The sequence below is a fragment of the Chionomys nivalis genome, chromosome 17, assembly GCF_950005125.1.
Source record: "Chionomys nivalis chromosome 17, mChiNiv1.1, whole genome shotgun sequence".
Lineage (NCBI taxonomy): Eukaryota > Metazoa > Chordata > Mammalia > Rodentia > Cricetidae > Chionomys > Chionomys nivalis.
The window spans coordinates 25,295,556-25,312,643 of NC_080102.1; the positions used below are offsets into that span (position 1 = coordinate 25,295,556).

The 17,088-nt window shown below is 45.5% G+C and overlaps 1 protein-coding gene across 1 annotated transcript in view; it reads right to left on the reverse strand.

Moving 5' to 3' along the window:
- The window catches only part of Kcnq3 (potassium voltage-gated channel subfamily Q member 3), a 269,125-nt gene extending 252,398 nt beyond the window's left edge, over positions 1-16,727 (reverse strand). The window contains exon 1 of the mRNA XM_057791628.1: positions 16,219-16,727. Within this exon, the coding sequence (XP_057647611.1) occupies positions 16,219-16,607 (389 nt within the window). The 5' untranslated portion in view covers positions 16,608-16,727. The remainder of the gene's footprint in view (positions 1-16,218) is intronic.
- Between the last annotated feature and the right edge of the window lie 361 nt (positions 16,728-17,088).

Genomic DNA, 17,088 nt, shown 5'->3' on the forward strand with positions numbered 1-17,088 from the left:
AGGTGTCTCCCCACTACCCCACCCAGCCCTTCTTTCTGCCCACTACCTACATGAAACAGCAAATGCAACAGGCTTAAGAAGCCAGAACGTCTCAAGAGAAGGGCTGGGTGTGGCTAATAACACCAGTGTGGTTTGTGCATCCGTGTACACAGCAATACAACTCACGAAGGTCAGTATGGTAATGGAGGAATGTGGATTGTTACACGGGCATTAAAAGGGGCATTTTGATGTGCACCACAGAAAGGTTGAATTAATTTGAGAGCACTATGTTAAGCCAGTCACAAAGGCATTTAACACCAGGTAACAGCACTCATACACTGTGGCGGCCTCCATGTGAGATGTCCTCCACAGACTCATGTGTTCGAACACTTGGTCCTCAGCAGAGAGTGTGCCTCGAGGTAGGGCGTAGTTGGAGGAAGTGAGTCACCCTGACAGGCCGTGAGGCTCCTTAGCCCACCTAACATCCTGTCTGGCCTCTGCTCCTTGACTTCTCATGCTTTTGACACCATGCCTTCCCCAAGAGAATGGCTATACCGTCAAATCACAACCCAACGTAAACCTTGCTTCCTTAAGTCACATTTTGCTAGGTAATTGATCCATCAATAATGAACGGTGACTGACATATATGTAGTGATTGCAGCATTTAAAAGCACAGAGACAAAAATAAAAATAGAATGGGGAGACTAGAGACTGAGATGAGGTGACAATGAGGGTCACTGTTTAATGCATGGAGTTTGGTTTTTTGCAGGATTAAGACTGCAGGGTTTCCATATGTGGATGGTGGTAAGAGCTCATGGCAATGTATCCTTGGGGTCTGTCTGACTTTTTCTGTTGCTGGGATAAAAATGCACCAACTTAAGAAGAAAGGAGTTATTCTGGCCCTCAGTTCAAAGGTATAACCCATTCTGATGGGGAACACATAGAGGTAGGAGCTTGTGTCGGCTGATCACATGGCACCCACAGTAAGGAAGCAGAGAGAGGAAGGGTGCCAGGGCTCATCTTACTTTCTCCTTTTTATTCTGAAGCTATAGGCTGCAGAATGGTACTGCTCACAGGTAAGGTGAATCTTCCCATACCAGCTAACCCAGCCAAGATAGTCCTTCAAAGACATGCAGACATGCCCAGATCACAGACATTCTAGATCTTGTCAAATGGATAGCCACTTTTAACCACCACAGCATCAATGAACTATAGACATAGAAAAGGCTAAATGACATATTGTTTATATATCTTACAACAATTTACAAAGCACAATATGGAAAAGGGGAGGCTAGGCTTCTGCCCAGAAGATGCTCTCTGATCTCTGTTTGAATCCTGGGTCCTTCATGCTTCCTTATATAACTAAGTAGGAAGAACTGGGGCACACATTTTTCTTTTATTAACTGGCACCATCTCCACAGCCACCCTGTGTTTGGGTAATACTGATTTCCCCATCATACTGATCATGAAACTAAAATCCAGAGAACTGAAACAACTCTGTGGTCACACAGCTAGACACAAGCCTCCTTCTGTCTTTCTACTGCCTTTTCACCTCTGCCCCAGCTTCCACAGTTAGCCTTCTTTTCTGAAACACCCATCATGTTTGCAATCTCATCCTTGCTACCACCCCCCACCAAACGAAAGGGCACTGGCTCCTGAAGCAGAGAACACCCATAAGAGGGGTGAGTCCTGTCCATGCGCCAGTAACAGCGGCAGCAGCATTTTGGGATGCTCTTCTCCCATTTCTAGGTGACAGCAGCAAAGTTCCCAGCTCTATTTGTTTCATGCGGTGACACTAATTAATGTTCCAAACACCAGGTCCTGGGAATTGAGGTGTGTTTAAACATGCACGCCATGTACGCATGCATACTTGTGCCTGTGGTCTGCGTTGTATATGCATGTCCTTCCTTCAACTTTTTGTGTGCATGTGTGTGTGTGTGTGTCTGTCTGTCTGTTATGTTCCTGAGTGTGGAGGTTCACATGTACGCATGTATTTGTGTGTGTGTGTATGTCTGTCTGTCTGTTATGTTCCTGAGTGTGGAGGTTCACGTGTATGTATGTATTTGTGTGTGTGTGTGTGTGTGTGTGTGTATGTGTGTGGACTAAAACTTTGGAGGTTGTTCCTCAAACCTTATACAATTTATTTTGAAGCAAGCTCTCTCTGTGTCCTGGAACACTCTAAATATCCAAGCAAGCCCCAAGTAGTCTCTTGTCTCTGCCTCCCCAGTGCTAGAGATGCAAATATACACTACCACACCCAGCTTTGTACTTTTCTTTTTTTCTTTGTATATGCATTAGGGTGGTGGTTTGAATAGAATGCCCCCCTAAGGGTCATATATTTGAATGCTTAGTCATCAAGGAGTGGCACTATTTGAGAAGGATTAAGAGGTGTGGCCTTGTTGGAATACATGTGACTTTCTTGGAGGAAGTATGTCACTGAGAGTGGGCTTTGAAGTTTCAAAAGCCCATGCTAGTCTTTCTCTCCTTCTACCTGCTGCTATGTTCCCTATCATGATCATAAATTAAACTTCTGAAACTGTATGGAAGCCCCCAGTTAAATGCTGTCTTTTACAAAAATTGCCTTGGTCATGGCGTCTCCTCACAGCAACTAAACAGTGACTAGTACAGGTGGTGTGTGTATTCATGTTCACATGTATGGGAATGTATGTATGGGTATGTATACCTATGTTCATGTTATGTTTACATGTGTATGGAAATGCAATTTCTCATGGATGCATGTGCATGTGTGACCCAAGGCTGATATCCTGTGTCTTCCTCAGTCATTATCCAACTTCTATGTGGAGGAAGGTTCTCTCACTAAACCCAGAGCTCAGCTTTTTCTCTAGTCTGGCTTCTCCATGACTCTGCCTCCCACAGTATGGGATTCCATATGGTCTACCACTCCCACCTGGCTGTAACATGTTCTCATGTTTGCAAAGGGAGCACTTTATCCAACGAGCTGGCTCCTCAGCCCAGCCCAGCATTTGCTCACAGGTGTCCTGGGGACTGCACTCGGGTTCTCATCTGGTCCCCATCCTACTCTTCCAACTCTTTAAATGACAATGTCTATGGGAGGTTTTTCCTGAGCCAAATTATTGATAGTTCAAAACACAATTTAAATTTTTCTTGAAGTCACAAAAAAACCCTGCAAAACTCCTACATATGGTCAACCTTCAGCCTCCCACATATGCCACTGTTCTGAATCTTCACCCTCCATATAAACCATACTGTTAAGGCCCAGAGAGGAGCTTCATTATAAATGGGACTAAGAAAGAGAGAGACAGGAGAGACAGTTTTCATGAAAAGGGATGGCGAGAGGAGGCCAGAGGAGACCTTCTTCAGAGAATAGCTTCAGGGCTATCTTCCAAGTTTTTTTCTTGAGGAGTCTTCAGACCAAGCCCAAGAACAAGGAAAGATCTTACTTTCTTATAGTTTTTTAGCATTGGTGGGAAGTTTTACACCATGTGGTTTTGTTGAATACACTGGTGTGAGACAAAGAACATGGAAGAAACCAACTACTACTTAAGACCATAGAGGCTGACACAGACCACAGCAGAGACAGTTATAAGGAGACATGGCCAGCTTCCAGCTGCTGTATCTGGCCTAAGGGAGAAGGCCTGTATTATAAATACAAAATATAGAGAACACCCATGTAACCTGCACTCAGCTACCTTTATTACTGGCATCTTATGTTAGCAAGAAATATTGTTATTGATGGATATCAATATTCATGAGTAATTATTAACTAACATTCATGTTTTACTCGAATGACCATGTTTTTTCTCCATTACCTTCTTTTTCTCTCCCTATCCCACCAAGAACATAACATTCAATTGTCTCATTCCTGGAAGCAGCTCAAGGCTCGCTATGATTGTCTCTGTCTTTCCTTGTTTAGGTAACCATGACTGTTTGGTGACCATGGGTGGAATGTGTCTCTTTTGGGGTTTTTATATCCACTTCCAGAGGTTAAACTAGAGTGTGGGCTTCAGGAAGAGAAATCTGAGCATACTGTCTTTTTTGTTCCATCATGTCAAGGGTGACTTGACGTGATGTAACATGACTGGCTATAGGGGAGGCTATGCTGAATCATTTGGCTGGGGATTAAGCTTCTCCTCTTCACATTTTTTTTTTTAAATTTTGTTTTCAATACAGAGTTTCTCTGTGTAACTGCCTTGGATGTCCTGAAACTCACTTTACAGACTAGGCTGTCCTCAAACTCTCAGAGATCCACCTGGCTCTGCCTCCCAGCTGCTGGGGTTAAAGGTGTGCAGCACCATGCCAGGGCTCCACTCCATCTTTCTATGTCTACTGTTTGGAAGGAAGACACCATATACCATCTGCATTATATTTCTCTGGGGAAAAAGAACCCACAGAAACAAACAGAATTCCTCTGAGAAGCCCTGTTTCTCTTCCCTGATCCACCCATTTGATCACTTAATTGTGACAGCACACACCTACGGACATTGATTTTTATCCTGTGGTCAGGCTCCCATGATAGGATGGATTCATAGATATCTATTTTATCCTGTGGTCAGACTCCAATCTCACCTCCTTTTGCTTCTCAAATTGTTCTGGCGTTTGATCATGGGAGCTCTTTTTAATTTGGCTACAGAGTCCCCTGGCACATTACCAACAACGTAGGATTTTTAAAGAGCAGTTTTTACTCTCTGGCTATGCAGGATGTCTGAGGTCACTCTTGCATATGTCCTGCACATACCTTATAGCCAGACATTTCTATAAGAATCCATTGCCTTCTCTTGCACAACTGTATTAGACTTGGAGACCTAGGTGCTCCAAATACTGTTTCCAAGGGTTTAAGTAGTCAGGCTTTTTCAAAGCACAAGGAAATGTACCTAGCCCATGTGCACACATGTACTTAAAACATTCATACACAGCCATCCATCCTAAAAACAAGCTTATAGGCTTGTTATGCATAGCTTCAATTCTAATCCTTGCAGCACAGAGATATTTGAGACTTCTCTTCATTTTCGAGTGTGACAGTGAACCCAGCTCCATCATTCCAATCTTTCATTTAATTGCTACTCTTTGTGGATGACAGTTCTACCCAAATGCAGGAGTCACATACCCAACAGTACTACATATAATCGTTTCACCACCAGAAGAATCATCTGTACTTCATTCATTCATTCATTCATTCATTCATTCTTCATTCATTCATTCATTCCACCTCATCCCTTCCCTTCTAACTGCTGGCAATCACTAGTCTTTTATCATAGCCATAGCTTTGGTTTATCAAAAGTGTCAGATGACTAAAATCACACAGCATGTCACCTTTCCAGATTAGCCTTTGTCACTTAACAACATGCAATGCAGGCAAGGTTCATCTGTGACATCACAGCTCATTTATTTCCTTCTCTGTATAGCAAGCAGTTCATGGTGCTGATAAAAGGAAATCCTGCATACAATATTTCTGTTAATTATGAAAAATACTTCGATAAAAGTCTTCAGGAAGGATTTGGTTTGGATATAAAACTTCAAATGAGGAAACACCCAGGATAGTAACTACTGTGGTGAGCTTACCTTCAGCTCTGGAGGAAACTCTCTTTCATGGTGTCTCTCGGTTTTTCATTCCTACCAGCATGAACTTAGTAGTTCCACTGCTTCACATCTTTGTCAACACTTGCATTTGTCATTATGGCTTTTAGCCACACTCATCATGACCTCTCACTATTGCTTTAATTTTCAATCTCCCAGTGAAATCACATCGGGCATCATTTCATATGCATTTCTGCCACCTGTCTATTACCTATGGTAAGGTGTCTGGTTTAGGTGTTTTGTCTGCTTTTAATAGCTGTTTTCTATTGCAGACTTTTAAGGGTTTGGGGTTTTTCATTGTTGTTTTTGTTCATTTAAGTCGACATCAGATCTGTTGCTTTTGAATTTCACCAATCCTGGCTTGTTTGAGACTTCAGCGATCATGTATGTGTTTTACAAATTCTTCACCTACTAGTATTTGCCTTCTAATTCTCTCCACAGTGTCTGTTCCCCATTAACTTCCACAGTGACTCCTTTGCTAATTAGCAAAGTAGAAAGCTATAATGATTGGCTCTAACAGCATCGTGATAGTTTTGTCTTAACTAGTATTGACCTTGGAGATGCACTGAGAGCCACTGGCTGGTGACACCTACGGAGTTATGCTTCAACTATAAAATAGCTGCCAAAGTCATTAGGCAGTGAGTGAGAGAGGACAGGAGCTGGGAAAGGGGACAGGATGGGAGCTCAGAACCTCTGAGTCCAGGATTGTCCCTGCATTCAAAATGTCTGAGGCCACATCCTGAGAAAGACTGACAATTTTTCTGGCTCTTACTGTCCTCCGTGGTAAAACAAGGGCCATTCCTAAATGTCTGATAATACCGTTACAGGGATCGAATGTCAGTGTTTTAAATGGCTTACCTAGCAACGAGGGTAGAGCAGATTAATTTTTAAAGGCAGTGGGGCAGGGAGGGGAGTCCTATTATGGTTATTACCTGGAAATTGAAGTTTTCTCTCTCCCTCCCTCTTTTCCACCTCCTCCACACATCCACCCACCCATACCTACACATACATCATGTGTGAATAGGTGTGCCTAGCTCAGCTCACACAGTTTTAGTATCTGGAGAAGATACAAGAACTGTGTGAGATTGCTGTAATTTGGAAGATATTATTTAGTATTAACTGAGTTCCTATTATGTGCCAGGCTCTGTGTTCATTCGGAACAGCCTGTTCCTGCAAAGAACTAAGGCGCATGGGGAAAATGCATAAAACACAATGGTGAATACAAAGGGAGATAGGGCAAGCACCAAAAAGCATTTGGAACGGGAAGAGCAGTCCATGAAAACAAAGGAGAAAAATGTCTAGAGAAAGAAGGCTACTAGAACTAAAGTCTACAAGGTCCTTCCTCCAGTCGAGTCAAAACTGACCCACAATCCTGGCAGCCAAAGCAAAAAGGCAAACAAGTATTCTAAAAAAAAAAAAAAAAAAAAAAAAAAAAAAAAAAAAAATCTGTTTTATTTCCTTTTTAACTCAAAGAAAAAAATCTTCTTGTATTTCAATAAAAAGGATATGTGTGTGTACACACATGTCACAATGTATGTGTGTGTGTGTGTGTGTGTATAAGTGTTGGTCCTCACCTTACACCTTATTTGAGAGTCTCCTGTTTACCCCTGTGTATTCCAGGTAAGCTGGACAGAAGGCTTCTGAGAATCTCTTGTCTCCTCCCATCTCAGAATTTCAGACATCCTACCTCATCTGGCTTTACAAGGGTTCTGGGGATCCTAATTTGATTTCTCATGTTGACACTGAAAGTACTGTTCCCACTGACCCCTCCCCTCAGCTCCCAAAACACATTTCTAATGAAATAAAAATCACTGCCTTTCATTCAGGGAAAGTCGCCAATTAATCACTCAAGTGAAGGTAGAACCTTGTAGTCGCCTCTTCTGCTTCTTAAGGCGCAGCACACTGCCTGTCTGTAAGTTAATCCAGCTGTATAAACTCAGCCCCAGGAGCCAGGGAGAAGGCCCAATGAGCAACACTCCTTCAGCCAAGTCCAATGGCTTGAGTTCAAGCATAGGGACCCAAACAGTGTAAAGACAGAACTGACTCTTGCAAGTTGCCCTCTGTCACTCACACACACACACACACACACACACACACACACATACACGAAATAAATGAATAAAAATTCAATTAACTCAATAGTCCTGAGCACCTGAAGGTGGTCTGGTTAGGACAAGTGTTTCTTTCAAGCACCTCTGATTCCTTAGGAAACATTAACCAACAGTAGAATCCTCGCAAACCTCTCTTTCCTTCTCAATGTAAATTGCCTACATGGGAGAAAATACAAATCTGTGTAGTCTAACAGAAATGTATCCTACACTGAAAGTAACCCTTAAAGTAGAATAAAGTTGAATTTTGACTTCACCGGTGCTTTTATTCACCAAAATTATGCCTACCTTAGCAGATTCTGGCAAGAATAGGAAAATAATGGCCATTCATTGAACCCTTAACCTAGTAAGTCCACCCAAGGCTATGAACTGCATGAGCCCATAGTGTAAGGAATCTGCTTTTGCTGGCTAGTGGTTTATTCAGGGGTACTGGGCTAAACCAGCCACAGCCAGAATTCAAATTTATGCCATGTCAGCTCTGAAACTGACTCCGCATAGCTCTCAAGACTGACATCATGTCTGTGTACGTAGCAAGACTGAGGACGTGGTGTGCTGTGGGCTGCATTGGACTCCGAGAGGGAGAAAATGAAAGGTTTCTAGCATGCAGGATATAAACAGCTAGAACCCACATCTGCCTTTTCAAATAGTTCGACCCAGATTTCACAGAGCTCTAGGTATAAAACTCCACAACCCTTAATGTCACTTTTAACTTTCCCGAGGCAAACCCAGATTTTGGAAATATGAAGATGGTCATAGTCAGCTATTGATCATCAACCAAGCCAGCAATCAACACTGAGTGGCCAGCGAGCCTAGCTCCAAGCCTGAGGAGCAAATTCAAAGGTTTAGGATTTTCCCATGAATTTCCTTCCCAGCCAAAGAAAGTGTTCTTGATACCAAAGAATTGAAGAAGAAATCCAATGTTTCCTTTAGCAGCCCTGAACTATGAAGGGGACTGTACTTACATCAGTGCCAGCATTTAGGCAAAGGAGAGAAGTGCCGGTCTCTCAATTCATACCCAGGATCCTGTTATCTTCTGAAGAAAGAATGCGCAAACACAATCTGAGCCACTAATGTATTCCGTGTTATAAATTAATAAGACATTTCATTCTCTGAAAATATCACAAGGCCATTCAGAACCAGAGCTGTCCGCACTTGTTCAAACGTCTCTTCTGCTTCATCTGATGAAAAGTAGCCACGTAAGGACATCACAGATCCCAACCAGGGGATGACTTCCTACCCCAGGGAAGCCATGCAGGGGTCAGGCTTCGTGGTGCTTTTGAGAACTATTTGCTGTGGCCGGAACAGCCTTGGCTACCCTGAGACACCTGGCAGCAAATCCACATATTTGAAGATACTTTTAATTCTGACCCTCTTTTTCCCTCCTGAATGATGATGCTAAATGAAACATTAATGAAGGGAAAAAAACACCACAGAACAATCATGGCCCTCAAGTCTCCAAACTTCCTTGACTCAACAGAGAAATCAGCCCTCTCTGTGAAGGAGGAGTCCCCAAGACAACAATCTTCCTTTAGGAGCCAAGCCCAGAGCAGCCTATCATGTCCCTTCCAGCACCTGCCAGACACGGCGTCTGAAGAAATCAACAAGGAAATCTGCTGAGCATTTTTGACCAAGCAATTTTGCCTTACCGCAGCCCTAAGCTGGGTGGAGTTCAAGGGTCATCCTGGGCAGATGCACACAGCCTCCCCAAGTCAGCAAGAGACTGAGTCTCAGCATGCCCAGGGTAATGTACTTGTTGGCATATACCTTTTTCTGCTTCTGCCTTCCTCCCTGATTTCACCCTTTCCCCAGCTTTACTTATTGAATTTGTCAGACTTTGAGCATGTGACAGATCCCTGTGACAGTTCAGAAGATGGAATGATGTGACTTGTGATTTCAGAGGTTCAAGGTCACAGTCATCTGTGACTTTGGGCCTGAGGTGAGACAGAACATCGTGAATAGCAAGACTGAGGCCTGGTGTCAAGTCAGGAAGAAAAGAGACAAGAGGAGATGGCAAGACAAGAGTTGAAAGTCCCACCCCTGGTGACCTACTTCCTTCAGTAGAACCCCAACTGAAAGCTTCCACCACCTCCCAAAATAGCATCACTTGCTGAGGACCCAGCCTTCGATTCATGAGCCTATTGGGGACACTTCATAATCAAACCGTCATACTCCTTTCTCCATTTGTCCTTGGATTGGCTTCCTAAATCACACCTTCCCCACAGCGACACCATGAGCTCTGAGAAGAAAAGGGTGACTCTTGGAGGGTGGAGAAAGAGAAGAAAGGTCTCTTTTTATCTCTCAAGCTCAGAGACACTATTCATAAAGACAGTCACAGTGTGGCTGTCCTACCATAATTTCAGGGAGGAAAGGAATTGGAAAGAATCCATCTAAAAGGAATTCACAATGGAGAGAGGGCAACTGAGCTCCAGTAATCTCTAAGTTTTCCTCCAGTGGGTTTCTGGGAACAACCCAGCACCCACATCAGCATGAGGCAGAGAGCCATCACCACTGCCTCCTTCCACCCCATCTACAACCAAGAAAACAGAGGATACTTTGTCTATTTTCCAAAGTGGAAATTGAGGCTATAAATAGAAAAATGAGACTTTCTGGAGACTACAGAATAAACCATTAGGAGACTCAAGCTGAGAGTTTCCTAATGGCTAGCCCAGTCCCCTGGATTTCTAGGCACACCTTAAGAAAACCATCTAGGGGGTATACTCAGGGCATAGAAACCACCACAGAAATGTTATCAGCTGTCCCTAATGTCGATAAGTCAAGTCTCCTTGAAAAGAACAGATGGATAGTATCAACCCACGGATGACTTGAGTAGGAATCAAGTTGTCATTATTACGATAGTTTCAAATGCCTCAACAGGGAAACTCAGTGGGACCACAGACTATTTAAAAGGACTCTTGTAGAGTGCTGGGTTAGAGGAAAGAGAGAAGAGGGTATCAGTCATAGGCTGTCAACAGGAAGAGCAGTCCTCTTCAACAAGGGGGTCACCTGAAAGCCATGTTCATGCATTCAGTCACTCAGCCAGCAGCTGCCTTACTTACTCATTCATAAAACAACACAAGAATGAAAAAGAAAGCACAGCCCTGAGCACTGACCCTGCTTGCTCTTGAAAGAACACATTCAGAGCAAATAGTCTTTTTGTGGAAAAATGGAAGACCTCATCATAGAGAACGGCACTTCGGGTGGGATTTGAGTTTCCTCACAAGACAGCGGCAAAGCCAGAGGAAGAAGGCTTTAGTAAGAACCCTCCAAGGGTGACCACCTTGGAAAAGAACAGCAGAGAAAGCTGTGTTCTAGTTTGCTTGTCTGTTGCTATGATAAAACACTGACCCAAAGCAACTCTGGGAGGAAAATGGTTGCTTCATCTCACTTTTTAGAGTCCATTGAGGGAAATCAGCTCTGTTGTTTGCTTGGACAGCTAATTTAACTGGCATCATTGAGAAGAAAAGCCTCTGTAACTGATCCATGTAGGATGAAATTAAGTGAAAACCAGAGACTGGGGTTTGAGGAAAAGGGACAGAGACGCATGACTGGATCCATGTTTTCCCATTAGGACAGAGCTTGGGATGCTAAGTCTTGTTATGTAAGATTTCACCCCAGATGTCCAAGAAGACAATATAAATGAGCTTAAACCCCAGTGGCAAGTTGACAAAGAAGCCCCCGACTCAGGGATGTAGTTTCTTAGAGACTCCAAGTCATTTGTCAAAGCAAGGCTCTGCTCCCCATCCCTGCCACCACAAGCCCCAATGGATGTGGACTCATCACTTAGACAATGAGACAACATGTTTGTGAGGATCACTAACCTCCTACTGTCTAGAGATAAGATACCATGGGCTGACCCAGAGGCCCCTAAGCTGGAACTGACCTTAATTCCCCCTGCCCCAAAGACTAGCTTTTCCTAAGAGCTTCCAAAAGAGGGAGGCAACCAACAGTTCTACCCAGATATGATGCCTGTGGACCACATCAACAACCAGGATGGCACAAAAACCCTACAGGTGCAGAAGTGACACACATACCTTGGCGGTGACCAACTAGTATCTAATTGGACTTAAGATTCACTCAATAAGAGGGATACCACGCCTAGTAATGGTTACCTAACCAGTGCTAGTGAATTCACAGTTAGTGGAGGAGAATCTACATCACGATTTTACTAAACCAGCACAATCACTTACAAACAATCTTTTGTCTTTATACTCACAGTAAGTCTTTGCTTCTCATCAAGGAAACTTCTCTGTGCAAAAGATGGAGATCACAGTACAGAAAGCCACAACCAGGCCATATGGAGACATGGGGAGCACAGTGCGAATGGATGCATCTTTAAACCTCCCCACACCCAAAGCTCAGGGAGCCCTGTGGAGGAGGATGTGAAGAGATTGCAGGAGTCAGAGGGTTAAGGACTTCACTGTGAGACTGTGTCTTCTAGTAACCTCAGAAGCTATACTCGTAAAGTCTCACCAAGATGACCACCCAAACGTGAGCTGAACAAGGAGGACACCAACAGATGTGACAAACTAAATGGGGACAACCCCATGAGTTCTCAACTCCACACAAAGAACTAAAGGCAGCTGAGTAAAGCTGGAAGCTGGAGATACAGTCCTCCCCAGGGAAGAGCACACGAATCGGTTGTCCAGTGCCAAATGGTCAGTCCTGAAAACATACAAAAAAGTAACACTATACAGACTAGGCAGGTTATATTTTGGAATAAATATGCAAATATATATATATATATTCGGTAACAATTGATGTAAAGAAGAGACCATGAATTTGAAGGAGAGCAGGAAGAGATAGAGAGTTTGGAAGGAGGAAAGAGAAAAGAGATATACTATGATTAAAATACACTCTCAAAGCTAAACAACAAAAAAAATACTATGGGCTGTTGATACCATCACCTTGCCTAGCCCCTTCATACAACCTAAGTAGCTCTAAAATGTCCTAAGAGAAGAGCCAGGAGGAAGGCAAGAAGGTGAGAAAATAAATATAAAAGTAAAGTGAGATTGTCATAAAACAGATTGTGTTATGGAGAGTTGCAAAACAGTGGTAGATTAAGCAAATCAAGAGGAGACACAAAAGAGAAAATACTTGTCAAATGCCAATAATTACATGTGTAGGTAGCTTTTTATTTGTTTTTTTTTTTTCTCAATCCCGTGCACTAGGTGAACTCTTCAGGCTAAGTCCACCAACCAGGCTGAGTCAATGGATCGAAGCAACTACCCTTGCCTGCCAGATGCCTGAAGCCAGGCTCCCTTAGAAAGCAGCAGCAGGTCTTTCTCCAGATCCTTCCCTTTGGATTTGCTAACAGGTGGCAAGGGACAGTACCCAGCTGGCTGCAAAGACATGGCCAGGGCAACAGTATGCCTTCAGAGTGCCAAGCCAGTACCAGTGCCAAGATGAGGACAGCATCTCTACTAACAGCACAGGACAATGACAGTGTCAAGTATGTATGACTTCAAAGTAGACTCCTATACAAAATCAACTGAATACAGAGACCCGAATGTTGACTTATTATATTCATAAATGCTAGCATAAGCTTGGAAACCATTCTTCAATGGGGCTGTACCACCATCCTCAGCTTCCAGGTTATTCCTACTTATCTCCTGCAAAGCCATATATGCAAACTCAGAACTCAGCATGTTTTCTGTAATATCAACGTTAGCCCAAGACAGGACTGCAGTTAGCTTTTCCTAAAGCCAAGCAAGAGTCCTACCTTGTCCACCCCTACCAAAGCCCAATGTTCCCAAGGACTATTCTCATTAAAACCCTGTGATGCTGACTTCAGCTGCTTACTGCTGTCGCCGTTATAACAGTTAAGCTGTTACAGCGAAGTCTTGATTAACTAGAATCCTGAGAGAATTCTGCCAGGCATCCACACAGCAAATGCTTACTTAGTAGCTACCATGGGTTCTACAGCCTCCTGTGGATGGAAGATGCTAAAAAAGAACAATATATCCCTCCTCCCCACACTCTCAAGTAGCTCTTGGCTCCTTAGGGCAGGCATACAAGCAAATCAACTCAAAGCAGTACACAAAATTCTACAGCTGGAGAAGACACAGAGGCAACTTGAGTCCAGCCAGATATGAGTTTAGGGAAAGGTTTCTGGGAGTGGTGAAACCAGTTCTGAGCTACTATGAAGGTAAACAGCTAGGAAAGACATAGGAAGCAAGTTGGGAGAGATAATTGATTTATACATTTCCTGCATTTTATCTTTAGGACAGAGGGGGAAAAGATACTCACATCATGGGCCTGATTAACTTACATGAGAAAGAGAACACAATAGACTGTGAGCTCACGGACAACTTAATTTCTTGGTCCCCTTCTGCCATTATCCATAGGCTAGCACAGAATAATGGACACCTTAATGTCTGAATTTTAAACACTTGCAAAATTCTAAATCATCAATGAAGATTCGGCTGTGTTCCCTTGCCCGAGCTCCAGGACGGATGTAAAATGTATCCATTTAGTAAGCTCGCCTGAGTAATAGGAGCTCAAATCCAGCCCAAGAGGAGTTCTCCTTTAAAGCGTCAGATCCACATCAGAAGCCATAAATCCCAGCACCAACCCAACCCACCTCACATTTTCCTAACACTGTGCCTCATATCAGATCCTATTAGGATTTCCTACATAAGCTAAAAAACAGATTACCAACAGTCCTGTGTTACCAATGGGCATTGAGCACCCAGTGATGCTCAGTAAAAGATCCCGGGAGTCAGAATTGGGATCTGAGGTTATAGGCTTGGCACTTACAAACCTGTTTCTCAGAGATAAGCAATTCTACAGTAGTAACACTGTAACAAAATAACATTGTAGCTACATAGGCTTTAGCGAGTGTCTCTGAAAACTGGGCAAGGCAAGGCTGCAGGTGCCCACAGTTGGAAAAGGTGAGAGGAGAAGAAAGAAGGAATGGCAAGCTTCAATGGAACCCCAGGTCCAAAGCCATCACATCCACACAGAACACATCTTTATGGGAGCTGCACTCAGATGTGTGCGGCCTTTTAAAACTACATATACTCTATCACTTATTTCACTTCAATTTGAACAAAGATGCTAGAGACCAAGGGACGAATGCAAGTTTAATCTAATTTCACCATGAAAGAACAACGAAGGTTAAGTTTTGGGTCAGATGCTTCCCAACACCTGCAGCTACACGGGGATCAAAGGTTTGGCCAACCGGAATCCAAGACCCTGGCAAAGCGCTTCATCCTTCTTCCAGCTGCTTTCAGGGATGCAGTCTTTTCAAGGCTTTTGTAACCTGGAAGAAACCTGTTGCACAAATCTGAGGCTCTGTGTGGACGCCCCCACCTGGTGGCCAAATCTGGGAAAACGCTTCCAACCATAAAAGAGAGATGGGTACTTAGCAAACAGAAGACATTTCCCAACCTCTTCCCCTCTTTGTCAGTCAAGGGTCAACTGGAAGGAAACAGACTGCCTAAAATAGGAAGGGTCCAGGATCAAGGTTATAGCCAATTTCCTGCCTAAACCCTGACAACCATACAGCTCCTAAGCCAAAGCTAGGGTAGCAAGAAGCGCCCTGCCACATCCCAGGTGTTCTGACAGTCAGAATTCCAGTCCTAGGTGGGGAATCCCTCAGCTAGGATCCTCTCTTCCTCCTTAACCACGGGTGTATTTTCCAGCCCCGAATCGGTACATCTGGAATTCCATTTTCCTTGTGGCCTGGCATTTCCCTCCTTTGTAGCATGGAGATTATTTCTAGAGGCGTCCCTGGGGACAAACTTCCCACCAGGACTCTCAGGTGCCCAATGCAGTGGTCCAGCCAAGCTGATAAGTGGGCAACCATTGAAACTACGGAGATAGCAGAACCTAAACTATGGGATGTTGAACCCCGAAACCATAGGGATGTTCCAGCCTTAAACAGCCTCACCCCACCTCTGACTCTGTTAAACCTCAACCCCTTGGACTAAGGTTGGAAATCCCGCCCCTCTCCTATTCGATCCCTTTTCCTAACAGAACACAAAGACCTGCATTTTGGCCTGTTCAAGTCCCCAGTTAGAGCAAAACCGAGTCCTTTTTGACATCAGCCTTGAGCCCCAGGAAGGGCAGCACACTCATGAAACACGCGCGTACACACACATACACACACATCACTATGGGCAGTGTACACACTACAGTCCTCAACTCTGCGATATGTCATCTAAATTGAGTGACGATCACAAGAGAAGCAAGCTAATAACCCCAAGAAGAAACGGTGCTTACAGCACCATTTTTGTCTTACTCAACTGCTACAATCATTAGAAAAATCATCTAATTCTTTTAAGCTTCCGTGTCAGCATCCCAGAAGGTACAACGCGCATCCGCGCGCACTCGCCAGTCCAAATCTCCAAGTCAGCTCGGGAAGCACGTTTGGTTCATTTAAACCATGGTGTCCAAGGAGCTGCTCTCAGTCACACAGCAAAAAAACCCTGCTGGTGCCCCGCGCCTACCCCCAACCCAAGCCAGAGAGCGCTTCTGAGTGGCCAAACCACAAACACTTCCTCAGCTCCAGCCCTGGCCCCGAACCCCAAGGTGCACAACCGCCAAGGGGCACCTCGAGCGGCCGGGTACTCACACGAGCGCGTGGTAGAGCAGCGCCCAGCCCCGCGGTCTCTCCAGGGCGTCGTAGATCAAAGTTTGGATGCGCCTGTACTTGGCGTTGTTCCTCTTGACTGGGCGGCTCAGGGGGGTCTTGGCCAGGAGCCCGATGCCCTGCGGGGTCCTCCGCTGCCCCTCTTCGCGGCCACCGCCCTCCAGCAGCAGGGTCCCGTCTTTGTCGGCCCCGGCCCCTAGCGCCAAGGTGACTTGCTCCACGTCTCCTGGCGCCAGCCCGACTTTCCGCTCCTCGTCGCCAGCCACAGCCGCGTCCCCTCCGGCGGGGTTAGCTGCCCCGCCGCCTCCGCCGCCCCCTTCGCCGCCGCCGCCGCCGGCCGCCCCCGCCGCCCTGCGAGCCTTGAGCCCCATCTGCCTCGCCCCCACCGGGCGCTTCGCCTTCTCCGCTGCTGCTGTGGGAAGAAGGGGCGCTTGGGGTGTGTGGACGAGGCGGCGGCGGAGGCTGCAAACCCGGGAACTCCAATGCCATGATCCGCGCGCCCCTCCCCGCCCACCCCCCCAAAAGCAGGCAAAGGCGGGCCTCCCGGGGGGTAGGGGAGGTCGGAAACGGAGTCAAGGGGTCACATCCCGAGCGGGTCAGCCGCGGGACCCCGAGGGGCGCGGGGAGCCGGGATCCACGGGGAGCCCGGCGAGGGCACGGGAGGCTGGCGCGGTGGCACTAGGGCGCGCGGCGGCGGGAGCCTGGCACCGAAGCTCCCGGGAGGCGGCGGCGGCGACGGCACCCGGGCCGGCGAGCCCGAGACAGCATCGCAGTTTATTTACAAGCCCTGTGCCAGCCGCCCTCCCGCCCGCCCGCCCGCCTGGCACACGCGCCGCCGCCTCCTCCCTCCTC